This window comes from Schistocerca piceifrons, chromosome 2, assembly GCF_021461385.2.
Source record: "Schistocerca piceifrons isolate TAMUIC-IGC-003096 chromosome 2, iqSchPice1.1, whole genome shotgun sequence".
Lineage (NCBI taxonomy): Eukaryota > Metazoa > Arthropoda > Insecta > Orthoptera > Acrididae > Schistocerca > Schistocerca piceifrons.
The window spans coordinates 808,700,240-808,719,106 of NC_060139.1; the positions used below are offsets into that span (position 1 = coordinate 808,700,240).

At 41.0% G+C, this 18,867-nt stretch overlaps 1 protein-coding gene across 1 annotated transcript in view; it reads left to right on the plus strand.

Annotated features, from left to right (window-relative positions):
- LOC124777588 (glutathione S-transferase 1-1-like) overlaps nucleotides 1–16,906 on the plus strand; it is a 32,634-nt gene extending 15,728 nt beyond the window's left edge. Inside the window, exons 3-6 of the mRNA XM_047253043.1 lie at nucleotides 2,438–2,496; nucleotides 12,669–12,807; nucleotides 16,157–16,318; nucleotides 16,673–16,906. Of these exons, the coding sequence (XP_047108999.1) occupies nucleotides 2,438–2,496; nucleotides 12,669–12,807; nucleotides 16,157–16,318; nucleotides 16,673–16,843 (531 nt within the window). The 3' untranslated portion in view covers nucleotides 16,844–16,906. The remainder of the gene's footprint in view (nucleotides 1–2,437; nucleotides 2,497–12,668; nucleotides 12,808–16,156; nucleotides 16,319–16,672) is intronic.
- The last annotated feature ends 1,961 nt before the right edge of the window (nucleotides 16,907–18,867 follow it).

An 18,867-nucleotide genomic window follows, 5' to 3' on the forward strand; every position in this document is an offset into this window, starting at 1 on the left:
GTAGAAATCCTTGGATAACACAAGAGATACTGAATTTAATTGATGAAAAGAGAAAATTTAAAAATTAAGCTGGCGAAGTGGAATATAAATATTTAAAAAATGAAACTGACAGTAAGTGCAAAATGGCTAAGCACGAGTGTCTGGAGGACAAATGTATGGACTGAAGAACATATTTCAATAGGGAAAGATGGACACAGCCCACAGGAATATTAATGTGGCCTTGGGGGGGAAAAACAGCTGTATGAATATCAAAATCTCAGACGGAAAACCAGTCCTAATCAGAGAAGCGAAAGCTGAAAGGTGGAAGGAGTTTACAGACGGTCTGTACAAGGGAAACGTTCTTGAAAGCAATGGTATAGAAAGGGAATTTGATATAAATGAACATGAGATGGGAGATACTATAATACAAGAAGAATTTGAGTTAGCTCTGAAAGATCTAAGTCGAAACAAGATCCCAGGAGCGGACGATATTTCGTCAGAATTACTGATAGCCTTGGGAGAGCCAGACATGGCACATCTGGTGAGCAAGATGTATGAGACTGGCGAAATACCCTCAGACTTGAAGAAGAATGTAACAATTCTAATTCCTGAGAAAGCAACTGCTGACAGGTATAAAAATTATCGAACTGTCATTTAATAAATCACGGCTGCAAAATAAGAACATGAATTCTTTATAGAAGAATCGAAAAACTGGTAGAAGGCGACCTCGGGAAAGATCAGTTGGGATTCCGGAAAAATGTAGGAACACGCGAGGCGTAGTGACGCCCCCCCCCCCCCCCACTTTTCTTAGAAGATGGTTTAAGGAGGACAAATCTATGTTTATAACATTTGAAGACTTAGAGAAAGCTGGAATACTCTCTTTGCATTTATGAAGGTAGCAGGAGAAAAATACCGGGAGTGAAAGGCTATTTACAGCTTGTACAGAAACCAGACTGCATTTACAAGACTCGAGGGGCATGAAAGGGAAGCAGTGGTTGAGAAGTGAGTGAGACAGTGTCGTAGCCTATCCCTGAGGCTGTTCAATGTGTATATTGAACAAGCAGTAAAGTTCAGGAGAAGAAATAAAAACTTCAAGGTTTCCCAGTGATATCGTAATTCTGTCAGACACAGGAAAAGACTTGGAAGAGCAGCTGAACGGAATGGACAGTGTCTTGAAAGGAGGATATAAAATGTTCGCCAACAAAAGCAGAACAAGGATAATGGCATGTAGTGGAATAAATCAAGTGATGGTAAGGAAATTATATCAGGAGACACTTCAAGTAGTAAATAAGTTTTGCTATTTGGGCAGCAAAATAACTGATGATGGAAGAAGCAGAGGAGATGTAAAATGTAGGCTGGTAATGTCAGACAATCATTTCTGAAGAAGAGAAATTGTTTACATCGAATATAGATTTAAGTGGGAGGAAGTCCTTTCTGTACGTATTTTTGCCTCGAGTATAGCCATGTATGGAAGTGAATCATGGACGATAAACAGTTTAGACAAGAAGAGAATAGAAGCTTTCTAAATGTGGTGCTACAGAAGAACGCTGAAGATTAGGTGGGTAAATCACGTAGCAAATGAGGAGACACTGAATAGAACTGGGGAGACAAGAAATTTGTGGCACAGCTTGGCCAATACAAGGGATCGGTAGACAGGACACATTATGAGAGATAAAGGGATTACCAATTTGGTACTGGAAGGAAGTGTGGGGGTTAAAAGCAGTAGAAGGTGACCAAGAGATGAATACAGTAAGGAGATAGTAGTTATTCTTAAATGGAGAGGCTAGCACAAGATAGAGTAGAATGAAGAGCTGCATAAAACCAGTCTGTCGACTAAAGACAACAACAACGTACTACTGCACCATTCACTGAATGCATGCTTGCAAGTTGTTGTAACAAGTAATGCGCCATTTGCGACAACCAATCATGAACTATGAACAGTTGTAAACTTCACCTTGGACGTTGTTTCTCAGGTTAGTGCCACCAGCGTCCATGGAACTGGAATTTGTGTGTAATGCAACGCAGACAGTTTGCAGACAAGTAATTGACTCACAGTACTTTTCGAAAACACCGTGAGACTGCTACGGTCGCAGGTTCGAATCCTGCGTCGGGCATGGATGTGTGTGGTGTCCTTAGGTTAGTTAGGTTTAAGTAGTTCTAAGTTCTAGGGGACTGATGACCACAGCAGTTGAGTCCCATAGTGCTCAGAGCCATTTGAACCATTCTTTTTCGAAAACGTAGTACCACCTGAAATATTAATGTCCACTTGCTGATTCTTTATCTCTGAACACCCAGTTTAAGATTCTCTTCTGTCTGTATAATTTTAACACTGTATATAATGTTTGTTGCAGTTTTGGTGTCTTCTTCGATATTTAAATCTTTTCGTAGAGTCAGATACGAAACTTCTGTACAGCATGTTGGTCCAGATGCATAAGGCCATTATTATTTATTATTTCAGAAAAATCCGCAGCGTACGGTTCCAACGGTGGATGACAACGGGTTGTACCTTGCAGAGAGGTAAGTACAGAGTACTTTAAAAACTAATTAACTCTTTCAGTAATAAGTTGATGTAGCAGTATCAGTAGCAAAATGGATGTGTACGCCGTATCTGTAAGGTACACCTATGAGTTTAACTTGGCACTGTTGTAACTACTACTGGCTTTCTGGTGTTTGTTATTAAGTGTTTCTATTTCACATTAAGAATTTGTGTTTGTACATCGAACTCTTTACATTGTTCTGCTGTAGAAATTGCAACTATGTAAATATCTACATCTACAGCATACTGCACAAGCCACCTAACTGTGTGTAGCGAAAGGTAGTTTCTGTAACACTATCTCATCGCTCCAACCCCGTTCCACTCGCGAATAGTGTGTGGGAAGAATGATTGTCGGTATGCTTCTGTATTGGCTCTAATTTCTCGAATTCTCTCCTCGTGATCAATGTGTCCTCCCGAAATTTAAATAGTAAATCTCTCCGTGATGCACAACGCCTCTCTTGTAACGTTTGCCAGTGGAGTTTGTTTAGCATCTCCGTGACGCTCTCCCGCCAGCCAAACAATCCCGCCGCTCTTCGTTGGACCTTCTCTATCTCCTCTATCAGTCCTACCTGATAGGGGTATCAGATAGACGAACAGTACTCAAGAATCGGGGGAACAAGAGCCTTACAAGCCACTTCTTTCGTGGATGAGTTACATTTCCTTAAGATTCTCCCGATGAATCTGAGTCTGGTGTTTGCTTTTCCCATTATCTGTTTTATGTGGTCATTCCATTTAAGGGCGCTCTGGATAGTTACGCTTAGATATTTTACGGCAGACACTGTCTCCAGCTGTTTGTCATCAATGGTGTAGCTGTACAGTAGTGGATTTCTTTTACTATGTACACTCAATATGTTACATTTATTTACGTTCGGGTCAACTGCCAGAGCCTGCACCAATCATCAATTCTCTGCAGGTCGTTCTGCGAATTCTTAATATGTTCTGGCGTTGCTACTTTCGTATAGACAACTGCATCATGTGCGAATAGCCTTAAAGAGCATCCGGCGCTTTCTACTAGATCATTTATATATGTTGTAAACAGCAGCGATCCTATCACACTTCCCTGTGGTACTCTGGATATTACCTTCACATCTGTAGATTTTGTCTCGTTAAGAGCGACGTACTGAGTTATATCTGCTAGAAAGTCTTGAATCCAATCGCAAGTCTGCTACGATACTCCGTAAACTCGTATTTTCTTCATTAAACAGCAATGCAAGACGTTGTCAAATGCCTTACTAAAACAAGGAACACGGCATCAACCTGAGCGCCGTTGTCCACTGCGCTGTGGGTTTCATGGAGGAACAGAGCGAGTTGTGTGGATCTGTCTTACGGCCTTTGTTAAAAACGGGAGTGACCTCCCTTTTTTCCATTCGTTAAGTACCTTTCGTTGCTCAAGCGATCTACGATAAATTACTGCTAGAAGGCGTGCAAGTTCTTTCGCATAATCTTTATAGAGTCTTATAGGTATCTCATATGGACCTGACGCCTTTCCACTACTAAGCGATTGTAGCTGCTTTTCAATTTAGCCATCGATTATCTCAATATCTGTCATTTCGGCGTTCGCACGACAACTCAAAGGAGGGACGGTGTCACGGTCAGCTGCCACTTTTGTAACTACTGTTGGCTGTATGGTCACTGCTGCCCATAGCCAAACTAAACAACTAAAAGAAGGTGCTACTACAATCAGTTGTGAGTCTCATCATACAACCAAGAAAATAAAAAATGCAGTACATATACCGTTTATAAGCGTAAAAAAGTAGTCTTTACCGCACGTAGAAAAACCTGCTGATATCTTCCAGCGAACGCTCTTTTGTTATCGATTGAAACAGTGCTATAATTTGGTTGTGATGGCCAGTGAAATGCGATGCAGACAACTCTGCACTGCGTCCGTAACGCTTGCCCGGCGTACTTGGATTGAACTGGTAATAAAGTAGTATGATTCCACGCGGAGCATAAACTTCTCGAAGCCGAAGTTAGGCAAAAGGATATGTGGACCCACAGTGGTCTGCTTATTGCCATCGTTAGATTGCCAAGGCAAGGCAGTGATCCTGGTTAGGGTTAAGCACGGTGCGGGCGTAACAGCCAAGGCCGTACTTACAGTGCTGACCCGCCAGCAGCGTCTCTAACTAGACGTCCCGTCCCCCGGGGCTGGCAGGCTGAGTGCAACAGACAGGAACGTTCTATCAGACCGCGAACCCGTCCGCCCACTAGCCCGTTTGAGCTGTCTGTGCGCTCTGCTTGCAATATTAACTCGTTACCTGTGCTGCAGCGGAACTTCCACCTGTCTTCAAGCATCCTAAAAACATGATTTTGACGTTGTATAAGTATGTCATTGCTTGTACACGTCAACGAACTGTTAGATTATCATGATAAGCGACTCTACCCCACCAACATTCAACATGTTTAATTGTGTCATCGTATCCTTGATTTGCACTGTTTGGAAGTTAAGACGGGTGGTTGGTTGTTTTTGGGGAAGGAGACCAGACAGCGAGGTCATCGGTCTCATCGGAGTAGGGAAGGATGGGAAAGGGAATCGGCCGTCCCCTTTGAAAGGAACCATCCCGGCATTTGCCTGGAGCGATTTAGGGAAATCACGGAAAACCTAAATCAGGATGGCCGGACGCGGGATTGAACCGTCGTCCTCCCGAATGCGAGTCCAGTATCTAACCACTGCGCCACCTCGCTCGGCTTGGAAGTTAAGAATCCACTCGGATAAAAGGCACTATGTAATTCTTGCAGCTGTCTCTTCGAATCGTAAAAGAAATACTTTCGTGGGTACTCTAAATGGTTCAAAGTTAAGAGGCAATATTTGAAGTTGTGTGTTTCATGATAGCCAATGGCTGAAAGATATCACGCACTCAACTGAATCTTTGCTGTGAATGCAGGTTTATATTAAACTCAACTGCATTCGCCACGTGACAACCAATGCCCGGACACTTATGGACATTAATATGGGTTCTGTCCACACTTTGCCTTTATGACCGCTGGAGACGTTCCAGTGACGTGTTTTAATGTCTATGGAGGAATGGTACCCCATTCTTCCTGCACAGCCGAAAGCTGATGTTGGGTCTTGCCCAATCGTCTCGTAAAGGGTGAATAAGGGAAGCTGCGTTCCCAGTTCAAAAATGGCCCTGACCACTATGGGACTCAACGTCTGAGGTCATCAGTCCCCTAGAACTTAGAACTACTTAAACCTAACTAACCTAAGGACATCACACACTTCCATGAGTGCGCAGCTCGTGGTCGTGAGGTAGCGTTCTCGCTTCCCGCGCCCGGGTTCCCGGGTTCGATTCCCGGCGGGGTCAGGGATTTTCTCTGCCTGGTGATGACTGGGTGTTGTGTGATGTCCTTAGGTTAGTTAGGTTTAAGTAGTTCTAAGTTCTAGGGGACTGATGACCATAGATGTTAAGTCCCATAGTGCTCAGAGCCATTTTTGAACAGATCCATGGCCGAGGCAGGATTCGAACCTGCGACCATAACAGCAGCTCGGTTCCGGACTAAACGCCTAAAACCGCTTGGCCGCAGCGGCAGGCCAATTCAAGCAATTTTTTATTGTTATTTGAAACCTTTTCAAAAAGGTAGGCCAGTATCTACCTGTCCACGCCGCTCTTCGGCCACAGAAAAAAACATACAAGAAACATGAAGACATAAAAACAGATGTACATGTAGGATAAAAACAGGAGACAGACAAATGAAAAAGAAATGAAGTCGTTCACGGAAGGCACTGGTTGCACAGGGAAGTTCAGCTCAGTGCACAAACGTAGACTGACAGTTGAACACATGAACGTAGGAGCACTGACGAAGAAACACCGTTGTACTAAGACGAAGAGAAACACTAACACAGTGATGGCGATCTTCGGCGAACTATAAACACACTGTTGCACGAAAAAAAGGGGGTGCTGCCACAGGTAAATATGGGTGGGTAGAGGGGGAGGGGGGGATGCCAGGTGTAGAGAAGATGGAAGGGAGAGGGGAGAGGGTATGGGGGGTGTGTAAACCCAGGGAGGGGGGAGGAGAGGGAGGGGAGGAGGGAGTAAGTGAGGACGGAGAGAAGGGAAAGAGGGTGGTCTGGAGGAAAAACACAGGAGGAGGAAGGGGTGGATTAAATCTGGTAGGAGGGGTAGATGGAGGGGACGTGGACATCATCCGGGAGGGGAAGTTGGCGGAAGCCACCTGGGGCAACGGTATGGAGTGTGGTAAGATGGGGAACAGGTGGGATGCGGGCGTACAGGCGCGGCAGCGGATGGGGGTGGGAAAGAATGGGAGAGACAAGCGGGTGAGGGCTTCAAGCAAATGACATTAGTAGTTTTATATTTATAAAGCAGATTGATAATACTTAACGTTAATGTTCAAAGGTGTCGGAAACGATGGGCTACATAAATCCGAGTCCTGGCTATACATAATGTTCAACAACAAATGGATACGGATCACTGCAATCTCATATCGTAGCACTCTCTGCTAAGCCGTTGTAATACTAAGCGAATACTCTCCACTGACGTCCGTGCGAGGCTGGCAGGAGTGGCGCTTATATTCACTTCTTGCAGAGATCGCTCCTGGCGAGGCGCTGTCCTTGTCAGCTGGCTATTGGCTGACGTTACCTCACCGCCTTCTCTGGTCTCGCGTTCTTCCTCTACGTTCCGGCGCATGTGGTTACGCCAGAACACAGAGAAAGTAGTGACGTAGGACGCTGGGGGTCTGTAGCGAAGTTGACATTCTCACTCTACTCAAAGTTGTTCATTTGCGTTCAGGCCGAAAGTTTGAGGGCCAGTCCAATTCATGAATGTTATGGACCACAAACAATTGCCTCACAGATATTTCTGTAAGACAGAGAGCGTTGTCATGTTGACGCAAACGATCATTGTCTCCGAACTGTTCATCTACTGTGCGCAGTGCACAATGCTGTAAACTGCTTTCATATCATTCGGCATTTAGCGCAATAAGAGTACCCCACCCTAACCACTAAGAACACCTGCATGCATACCACCTTTTACGTAGTTTACTGTTGGCACTGACTTACGCTTGATGAGAGGTAGCGTTCTCCAGGCATTTGCCAAAGACAAACCTTTCCGTCGGATTATCGCCGGTTATAACGAAACGCATCACTACAGGTCACTCGTTTCTAATCACTCATCGTTCAGTGACCTCACTTTTTACACTAACTCGAACGTCGCGTAGCACTGGCTACAGAAATGTACCCTATTGTTCTTAACTGTCTAACCAGTCATTGTAGTACTGGTACGACTTTGAAACTCACGAATGAGTCCTTCGCTGATTGTGTATGAATTTTCAAAACCGCTTAACGGTTGCTGTCCATCAGTACAGGGGGTCTGCCTGGTCTTGGTTTAGTTGCGGTTTTTCGCGTTTCCGCTTCACAGGTACAGCACTCGGACAGCTTTCAAAGGTTTGAAGAGTCACTGAATGGTTTTTTACGTAGTTAAAATCCAGCAATTACTTACAAGTCACTGAGGTCTCCTGACCGAATATTGTAGTAGTAGTAGTAGTAGTAGTAGTAGTAGTAGTACGTAGTTTCATTTATTCCTAGATCTCTTTTGCAAGAACACAGGACATGTCTTGCTGTTACAATATAAGAGCAATAACAAGAAATTTTAGATTAGGAAATAGGACACTTTAAGTAGAAAATGAGTTTTGCTATTTGGGGAGCGAAATAACTGATGATTATTGTAGGCTGATTCTTACAGAGAAGACAGCAACCAGCCACTATCAACACTGCTATTTATTTCAGTAAATAGCACAGTAACCGGTTTCGAAATTATAAGTCCATCATCAGACGGCTGTTCACAAGATTTGCAAGATACGCTTTACATAATCGTCAGTTTCCGATTTTTATTCTTCCACTGAGGCGTTATCAGGAGAAAGAAAACTGGCGTTCTACGGATCGGAGCGTGGAATGTCAGATCCCTTAATCGGGCAGGTAGATTAGAAAATTTAAAAAGGGAAATGGATAGGTTAAAGTTAGATATAGTGGGAATTAGTGAAGTTCGGTGGCAGGAGGAACAAGAGTTTTGGTCAGGTGAATACAGGGTTATAAATACAAAATCAAATAGGGTTAATGCAGGAGTCGGTTTAATAATGAATAAAGAAATAGGATTGCGGGTAAACTACTACAAACGGCATAGTGAACGCCTTATTGTGGCCAAGATAAGCACGAAGCCCACGCCTACTATAGTAATACAAGTGTATATGCCAACTAGCTCTGCAGATGATGAAGAAATTGGTGAAATGTATGATGAAATAAAAGAAATTTTTCAGATAGTGAAGGGAGACGAACATTTAATAGTCATGGGTGACTGGAATTCTAGAGTAGGAAACGGAAGAGAAGGAAACGTAGTAGGTGAATATGGGCTGGGGGTAAGAAATCAAAGAGGAAGCCGTCTGGTAGAATTTTGCACAGAGCATAAGTTAATCATAGCTAACACTTGGTTCAAGAATCATGGAAGAAGGTTGTATACATGGAAGAACCATGGAGATACTAAAAGGTACCATATAGATTATATAATGGTAAGACAGAGATTTAGGAACCAGGTTTTAAATTGTAAGACATTTCCAGGGGCTGATGTGGACTCTGACTAAAATCTATTGGTTATGAATTGTAGATTAAAACTGAAGAAACTGCAAAAAGGCGGTAATTTAAGGAGATGGGACCTGAGTAAACTGACTAAACCAGAGGTTGTAGAGAGTTTCAGGGAGAGCATAAGGGAACAATTGACAGGAATGGAGGAAAGAAATACAATAGAAGAAGAATGGGTAGCTGTGAGGGATGAGGTAGTGAAGGCAGCAGAGGATCAAGTAGGTAAAAAGACGAGGGCTAGTAGAAATCCTTGGGTAACAGAAGATATATTGAATTTAATTGATGAAAGGAGAAAATATAAAAATACAGTAAATGAAGCAGGCAAAAAGGAATACAAACGTCTCAAAAATGAGATCGACAGGAAGTGCAAAATGGCTAGGCAGGGATGGCTAGAGGACAAATGTAAGGATGTAGAGGCTGATTTCACTAGGGGTAAGATAGATACTGCCTACAGGAAAATTAGAGAGACCTTTGGAGAAGAGAGAACCACATGTATGAATATCAAGAGCTCGGATTGAAACCCAGTTCTAAGCAAAGACATGACAAAACTCTACCATCCGGTGAGCAAGAGGTATGAGACAGTCGAAATACCCTCAGACTTCAAGATGAATATAAAAATTCCAATCCCAAAGAAAGCAGGTGTTGACAGATGTGAAAATTACCGAACTATCAGTTTAATAAGTCACAGCTGCAAAATACTAACGCGAATTCTTCACACGAATGGAAAAACTGATAGAAGCCGACCTCGGGGAAGTTCAGTTAGGATTCCGTAGAAATATTGGAACACGTGAGGCAATATTGCCTTTACACCTCACCTTAGAAGAAAGTTAAGGAAAGGCAAACCTAAGTTTCTAGCATTTGTAGACTTAGAGAAAGCTTTTGACAACAATGACTGGAATACTCTCTTTCAAATTCTGAAGGTGGCTGGGGTAAAATACCGGGAGCGAAAGGCTATTTACAATTTGTACAGAAACCAGATGGCAGTTATAAGAGTCGAGGGACATCAGAGGAAAGCAATGGTTGGGAAGGGAGTGAGACAGGGTTGTAGCCTCTCCCCGATGCTATTCAATCTGTATATTGAGCAAGCAGTAAGGGAAACGAAAGAAAAATTCGGAGTAGGTATTAAAATCCATGGAGAAGAAATAAAAACTTTGAGGTTCGGCGGTGACATTGTAATTCTGTCAGAGACAGCAAAGGACCTGGAAGAGCAGTTGAACGTAATGGACAGTGTCTTGAAAGGAGGATATAAGACGAACATCAACAAAAGCAAAACGAGGATCATGGAATGTAGTCGAATGAATTCGGGTGATGCTGCGGAAATTAGATTAGGAAATGAGACACTTAAAGTAGTAAAGGAGTTCTGCTATTTGGGGAGCAAAATAACTGATGATGGTCGAAGTAGAGAGGATATAAAATGTAGACTGGCAATGGCAAGGAAAGCGTTTCTGAAGAAGAGAAATTTGTTAACATCGAGTATAGATTTAAGTGTCACGAAGTCGTTTCTGAAAGTACTTGTACGGAGTGTAGCCATGTATGGAAGTGAAACATGGACGATAAATAGTTTAGACAAGAAGAGAATAGAGGCTTTCGAAATGTGGTGCTACAGAAGAATGCTGAAGATTAGATAGGTAGTTCACATAACTAATGTGGAGGTATTGAATAGAATTGGGGAGAAGGGAAGTTTGTGGCACAACTTGACAAGAAGAAGGGACCGGTTGGTAGGGCATGTTCTGAGCCATCAAGGGATCACCAATTTAGTATTGGAGGGCAGCGTGGAGGGTAAAAATCGTAGAGGGAGACCAAGAGATGAATACACTAAGCAGATTCAGAAGGATGTAGGTTGCAGTAAGTACTGGGAGATGAAGAAGCTTGCACAGGATAGAGTAGCACGGAGAGCTGCATCAAACCAGTCTCAGGACTGAAGACCACAACAACAACAACTGAGGCGAAATGTTCTTGGTGTGTTGGTGCCATCAAAAATTCCGCTCGATTTTGTTGCGAATTTGCAGGATTGTATTTTTCAAACATTCCAAAATATATGCAGCACTCATGATTATCACATCACCATATTGTGCAAATCACCACGCACACACACGCCAAAAGGTATCTGCCACATGTGAAGTTGACACAAAGATTGCAGTTTTACAAATACAACGGCGCCAGAGTATAAAGTGTATCTTGCAAATCGTGTGAACAGCCGTCTGATGATGAACTTGTCAGTTCGAAAACCGGTTACGGCGCTATTTACTTGAGTAAATAGCAGTATTAATAGTGGCTGGTTGCTGTCCTCTTCTTTGTAAGAATCAACCTACATTAATTGTACAGAGCCACGGTCTCATCATGTCAGTTTTATACAAAATACCATAACTGATGATTGTCGGAGTAGAGAGGATATAAAATGTAGACTGCCAATAGCAAGAATAGCGTTTCTGGAGAAGAGAAATTTGTTAACATCGAACATAGATTTCAGTGTAAGGAAATCTTTCCTGAAAGTATTTGTTTGAAGTGTAGCCATGTACGGAAGTGAAACATGGTCAATAAACAGTTTAGTCAAGAAATAAATTGAAGCTTTTGAAATGGGTGCTACAGACGAATGGTGAAGATTATATGGGTAGATCACGTAACTAACGAGGAGGTACTGAACAGAATTGGGGAGAAGAATAATTTGTGGCACAACTTGACTAGAAGAAGGGATCAATTATTAGAACCCGTTGTGAGGCATTAAGGGATCACCAATTTAGTACTGGAGAGAAGCGTACAGAGTAAAAATCGTAGGAGTACAAGAGATGAACACGCTAAGCAGATTCAGGAGGATCTAGGTTGCAGTAGTTGTTCATAGACGAAGAGGACAGAGTAGCATGGAGAGCTGCGTGAAACTAGTCTCTAGACTGAAGACCACAACAACAACAAGAAATTAATACACATATAGAGACATTTACAGACTTAAAGGTCTACAACAAAAAGAATGTGACAGGTAGTCGGCCTTGGCCTAATGAGCAACCATTTGCCTGGAACATTTTAAGGAAACCACGGAAAAGCAACAGCAGTATGGCCTCCCAAGTGATACCACAACACTCCCCACATCTATGTATACTGACAGGTTCCTCTTTAGTCATATTTGGTGGTCGACTGCGCAGGGGTATTCCGATACTTCAGGAAGCGTAGGTGGCGGTACCGTAGAGATTTCGTGTAGTCAAAATGTTGTTGTTACAGATTTACGATTAGAAAATAAAAAGAAATAAAAAATGTGAATACTATACAAGACATGAGGATGGTGCAGAAATATTCTTCTGCATCCCGCTTAAGGTGAACTTGTACCAGAAGTACAAAATTCATACGGTACTAAATGAAAAAGAATGCTTATTTGAATATACGACCGGAAGCGCTTTTTTTTTCATTCAGATGACACAGCAAAATCACAGCAAGCATCACACTCTACCAGGGTAGAGACGGTTACCCACCTGCTACAATGGTTTGGCATGTAGTGTTTTTCATTACCTAATAGTTCATATTTATTATTTTATACAGTTTCATAAAGCCTCTCTAATAATTTACTTTTTTTTTCAGTCGAGCCATCGCATCCTACCTCATATCGAAGTACGGGAAAAACGACTTTTTGTACCCAAAGGACGCGTCGAAACGCGTGCTTGTTGACCAGAGGCTGTATTTTGATACTGAACTGTACAAATCATTTGAAGTTGTTTGGGTAAGCATAAAACATTCCTTTTTCTCGTTATACTAAAGAATGTTCCAAACTTGAAATTTTAATTGTCATTGATCTCTGAACTGTACGTCGGGCAGTTTTCTTTAGTTTCCTTTCAGTAACTTTGCATTAATCTTTGTACTGTTCCTATTGAAAAGCCTGCAACTGTACAAATACAAAAATTTGTTATTCTAGAAAAATTACGTATATTTTAGTTAATAACGGCGTTTTTATTTAACAATGGCGTTTCAGTGAGTCTTTTTGTGCTGAGTTCGGAAAGTTCTCATTTTCACGTTTTCAACTTAGATCTGCAATGTGTTCTGTCTTACAAGATGTATTCTGGTAATGATTTTTTTAATTCGTTTGGTTTGCCTTTATGTTAAAATATTTATTCATGGATTGTTTTTTGATCATTCTTTGTTTATTAAATAATTGTTAATGTGTCAATTCAACCTATTTCCATTGGAAAGAAAAAGAGGTAGAAAAGTAAAAGAAATGATAATGAAATAGCGAGTGCTCTTGTTGAAAATATGTCGATTTGCTAGTGTGCATACACCCCATATCACCACTCGCTCAGGTAAATTTCCTCAGTCATTTACGCAGGAAATAAATTCTCTAAATGAGGCCGCGAGCATTGTGGATTTTTGTGTATAATGCCGCCTAGCTCGTTTAGCATGCTCGAAAGACTTTGTGTTACGGTTTCTAAGTTTTGATCAGCAAGCGAAACAGTGTAAAGAATTAAAATGTAATATGTGATCCTGACGTCTTTATTCGAAAAAGACAATTTCCTCAGTGCGTGAGTACTACTTCGATTGTGATGGGAGATGCAAAACCTGTTTTGCACTGGCTGAAGACAGCTGCTGCCTGTGTGGTGTCAAACTTGCTCAGACGAGCAGTGGACATTGGTATGTAATCCTTATGGGGAAAGTTACCCATGTAGTTGGTCATACAGGATTGCTCGTCTTCCACAGAAACAAATTCACAGTCGCTGCATGGAGTGGACTGTATGCTGGCAAGGCAGTGCGATGTGTTTTAGCTGTCAGCCACTTTTGGGTCTCTCAGCGACAAAGGCAGGCAGGCAACGCACCGATCTATTTCTTGGTCATTAGAAATGTTGTTGCATCTCAGCTGCAGAAGACTGATGACTTCATCCGGAGCATTCTTACAACTGGGGAATAATTTTTTTCAGGAGGTGCCTACTTGTGGATCATGTAAGGGTTTCTGGAACAGTATTTATCGATATTTTTAATAAGCTTTACGTTCATATTAATGATGCTTTTTTCCCTGTCGGTATAGACACCAAAGAAGGTGTCACATGGTATTTTATTCCTTTCAGGGAAAGAATTTATAGGACAAAATATTTCAACTCCAGTGGTACCTGTTGGACTAAGAGAGAAGCCCTACTAATGTGTTTTCATGCTGACACCTAACTGTACAATTAATACTGCTACAGTTATTACAGCTGTATCGTATAATCCATCCACCTGTAAAAAGAAAATTTGCATGATTCGAGACGAATTTAATTTCTTTCTTTATATTCGTTCATAAATCTCTGATGCACTGAGCACCGAGCTGTTTGATAGTGGGATCTTAACTATTACTTTCGCTGTTTTCACCTAACATACACTTTAACATCTCCGTAGCTTAAGGTTCAATAAGATTTTCCGCAGTGGAGCAGGCTTCACAAAGTTCAATTATTTGATAGCTGACTCAGTAGCCTTAGCTGATTTTTTATTAGCTGTTTTTGTGGTTTGAATCATGTACGTTTCTAATTTCTGAAGTTCGTCATGCCTTCGACTACAGCATTCATTTTTTTTCTCTAAGTTCTCCATTAGCAGACTCTAGATGGCAATCCATAGAATCTCGAGCTGTAGAGCTACTTACGATAACTGTGCTGCATATATCAATATTGTTCGTGAAGCAAAGGCAAAAAAAGCTTCCATCGTAATTTCTAAATTTTTTAGTAACTGCTCCGGATCGGTTACTTGTAGGATCACTAACATACCTATTCTTTTGAGGTGATTTTATTGGTATCAATCTTATTACTACCACAATTATCTTTAGCAAAAGAACTAGTAATTGAGTCCGAAACATGAGGAGACAAGTTCGGCAGAAGAGCGCTTTAGAGTGTCTTTTTTAATCCACCTTCCCATCTTGTGAAAAAAATATCGAAAACTATTTGAAGACAAGAAATACAATGGTAGGTAGCTTATTTTGATAATATTATTAACAGCGGAGAATAAAACTCAATCAATCATTTTTATACAATTTTCTTAAAGGACAAAAGCAGTGGTGGGGATAGAGGGTTTTCGAAATGTTATGTAGACAATGACCTTCCTATCTTTTTTTGAAGTGTACAAAGTTATGCTGTCTGGTCTCTGATAAATGAAGTCTTACACTGTGAATGAGGATAGCAGAAGTGAGACGGTATGTTACTTGCTGTGAACTGTTTCATATGATTTTTTTCTTAGATCTTTGACGGTTAGAGAGAAGATTCTCTGCTGAGTTTCCGTTCTGGCTTCACTTTATTAAAACACACTAGGTTACTGGACGCCACCAAAATTGCAAATGACGTGGTGATTTATTTTCGTCCGAATTTTTGAACTTTTTCTTTCTTTCCAAGTAACGTCATCAGTGGGGAATTGTGCATAACACTTTCATTTCTCTTGTTGTCAATTAAAATTTGGCTTCTTTTACCAAAACAATATACAGTTGACGTAATTTAACTAGATTTATATGCCAATGCTGTTGCCATTGCGATGGAATACTGATCATAGTCTAGCCTTAAAAACAGAACTGTGAACAAGACAAACCAATGGTTTAAAAAAGCTCATTATCAGTATATTGCTGCAACCTGACAAGCCGGCCGGAGTGGCCGAGCGGTTCTAGGCACTACAATCTGGAACCACGCGACCGCTACGGCTGCAAGTTCGAATCCTGCCTCGGACATGGATGTGTGTGATGTCCTTAGGTTAGTTAGGTTTAGGTCTAGCGGACTGATGACCTCAGATGTTAAGTCCCGTAGTGCTCAGAGCAATTTGAACAATTTCCCAGAGACGTTAATTTTTATCATTTTTACCTTCTGGAATGTTATGTAAAAAGGCACCTAATTCCACGGAACGCTTGATTTATCTCCACGGAAACTAGGGTTCGGTGGAACAGTTTTCGAAACGCTGCAATATAGGGTGTATCGTGCACCCAGTTAAGATATCAGCTATAATTTATATATTTTGCTTCACCAAGTTCAGTTTATGAACATTCTAGCTTTTGCTATGTTTAATAATAATTGCAACCCGCCACATACTCATTGCACCTAACGTACTGATTATAATGTTTCGTATGTTGCCTACAGGCTGGAGACTTTTTTGCCGGATTTGTACCTAAGCACGATATGGACAGGTTGATCCTTGGACTAGAAATACTAAACAGGATGCTAGAGGGCAAAGAATGGCTCGCACTGGACCACATCTCGCTTGCAGACTACGCCACAGCTGCGACCATGGCAGCATTGGAGGTAGTGAAATGTTATCCTATACTGTTCACTCCAGTAGGTTGGGAAAAACGTAGATGGGACGTCCAACTAACTGAATATTTTTTTGCTTTTCTATCGCCAATTCTTTGAATCTATGATCTGACAGCTGTCATTCAGTTTTGATCACTAATAACATTAAAGTCCATAGTAGCTACTCTAAACCATGCTAGTCCAAATTAAATTACTCGCTCGAATTTTTAATGACTAGTGTATTCGTTACGTGTGTTGGTATAGCAATATTTGTCAATTTTGAAATCGAAAAAGAACTAAGTGATAATAAATTTTTATACTTTAGCATAATTTTATAATAATAACAAATATTCGCATTTTTTTCAGTATATTCCACATCTTAAACTTGATCTGTCTAAGTATGGAAACATTTCACGATGGCTTCGCCGTGTTGAAAATTCATTCCCAAGGTATGCAGAATTCAAGAAAATATATAGTGATTCTGTGGTTGCCTTAATGGAAGAACAGAAGAAACAAAAACAAGCACAAAGAAAATGAAACAAACTATGTATGAATTACTTTTAGATTAATATTTGTAATAAATATTCAAATAGATCCATATGTTTTCATTTCTTAAGAACATGTTCTCCGAACCAATATATGCGGCGCGATATGCGCCGGTATTTTGCAAATACTTGGGGTAATGTGAATGAAGACATTTTGCTATTCAGTGTAGTTCCTTCTCATTGAAACAGTCTGTGTTGGTAATGCAGTATAAGTATTGCAGAAAGGTCATCCTAGATTAAATTCTTTTTTGTATTCATTTTAGAGTAATGTTTCGGCAGAAAGACGTTTCTTAATCGTAGGATTACAATAGAAAGTGCTATATTTGTTTTGCACTGAGGTGCTACAGTATAAGTGTACAATTAATTTAGCGGGAGAAAGTTTAACTACAATTTTTATGGTCATTTGTCACAATTTTTCGCAACTACCGAATATCTTCGTTTCTCCGTAATCAGTATGCTTTGTCCACTCATTGGAAGTTTGTCTAACAACACGTAAGATTTCTGCATTACAACATAAGAATGGACGCTGATCCACTATGCTTGCTCAAAAAGAACATAGTTACTAGACGCATCCCTAAACAAAAAATTAAATATGACAGGCTATCCGATAACATGTATAATGATTACATGCAAGATTCAAATATAAAGTCGGCAAATTGATAACTGTATACTTATCACAATACGACATTATGAAGGGAAAAATATAACCTGAAAGTACTAAAAACTCGGTATTCACTACGTGAACGAAATTTATCCAGTAGTGTTGGTTGCTAGTGAAATTATCTATTAATTGGAATACAAAACTAATGATCAGTGTAGTAACAGCAAATAGTAGATAAAACTGGACGCAAAGAAAGTTACACCGTTAGGTCATTTACACGATTTCTATCGAAAAGTAGTAGAAGGTTTGTACACCTTTCTTATCAGAATACACAATTTATTCACAGTAGAATCACAACAAACAATTTCCAACAAGTGATACAACTCACTAGAAAAATTCAGCTTTAAGTAACTCACAACAATAGTATGAGGGTCACACCAAAAGAAATGCACAATATTTTTTTAAATACATCTTTTATTCTACATGTTTGAAAGTTTTACAGTGTGTAGACACATCCTTTAGGAACAATATTTTCATTTCTCCACATAATTTCCATCCCTCTCAACTGCCTTACGCCATCTTGGAACCAGCACCTGTATACCCGCACGGTAAAATTCTGGACTAATCTGTTGGGAGCAACTGTTTGGCAGCGTGCACAAGGGAGTAATCATCTTCAAACATTGTTCCACGAAGAGAGTCTTTCAGTTTTCCAAAGAGATGATAGTCACATAGAGCCAGGTCAGGACTGTAAGGCGGGTGTTTCAGTGTTGTCCATCCGAGTTCTGTGATCGCTTTCATGATTTTTTGACTGACATGTGGCCGTGCATTGTCGTGCTACAGCAAAACATCCTCCTTTTGCCGATATGGTCGAACACGACTCAGTCGAGCTTGAAGTTTCTTCATTGCCGTCACATATGCGTCAGAATTCATGGTGGTTCCACTTGGCATGATGTCCACAAGCAAGAGTCCTTCGGAATCGAAAAACACCGTAGCCATAACTTTTACAGCAGAATGTGCGGTTTTGAATTTTTTTCTTCGGTGAATTTGCATGATGCCACTCCATTGATTGCCTCTTCGTCTCTGGTGAAAAATGATGGAGCCACGTTTCATAATCTGTCACAATTCTTCCAAGAAATTCATCTCCACCATTCTCATACTGTTCCAAAAGTTCGCTGCATACCGTTTTTCTTGTTTCTTTGTGAGCCACTGTCAACATCCTGGGAACCCACCTGGCACAAACCTTTTTTAACGCCAAAACTTTCAGTATTCTGCAAACACTTTCTTCCCCTATCCCGACGTAGCGTGACAATTCGTTCGCTGTGATGCGTCTGTCAGCGGTCACCAATTCGTTAACTCTCTGCACACTGTCTGGAGTGTGTGCAGTACGAGGCCTGCCGCTGCGAGGACAATCCTCA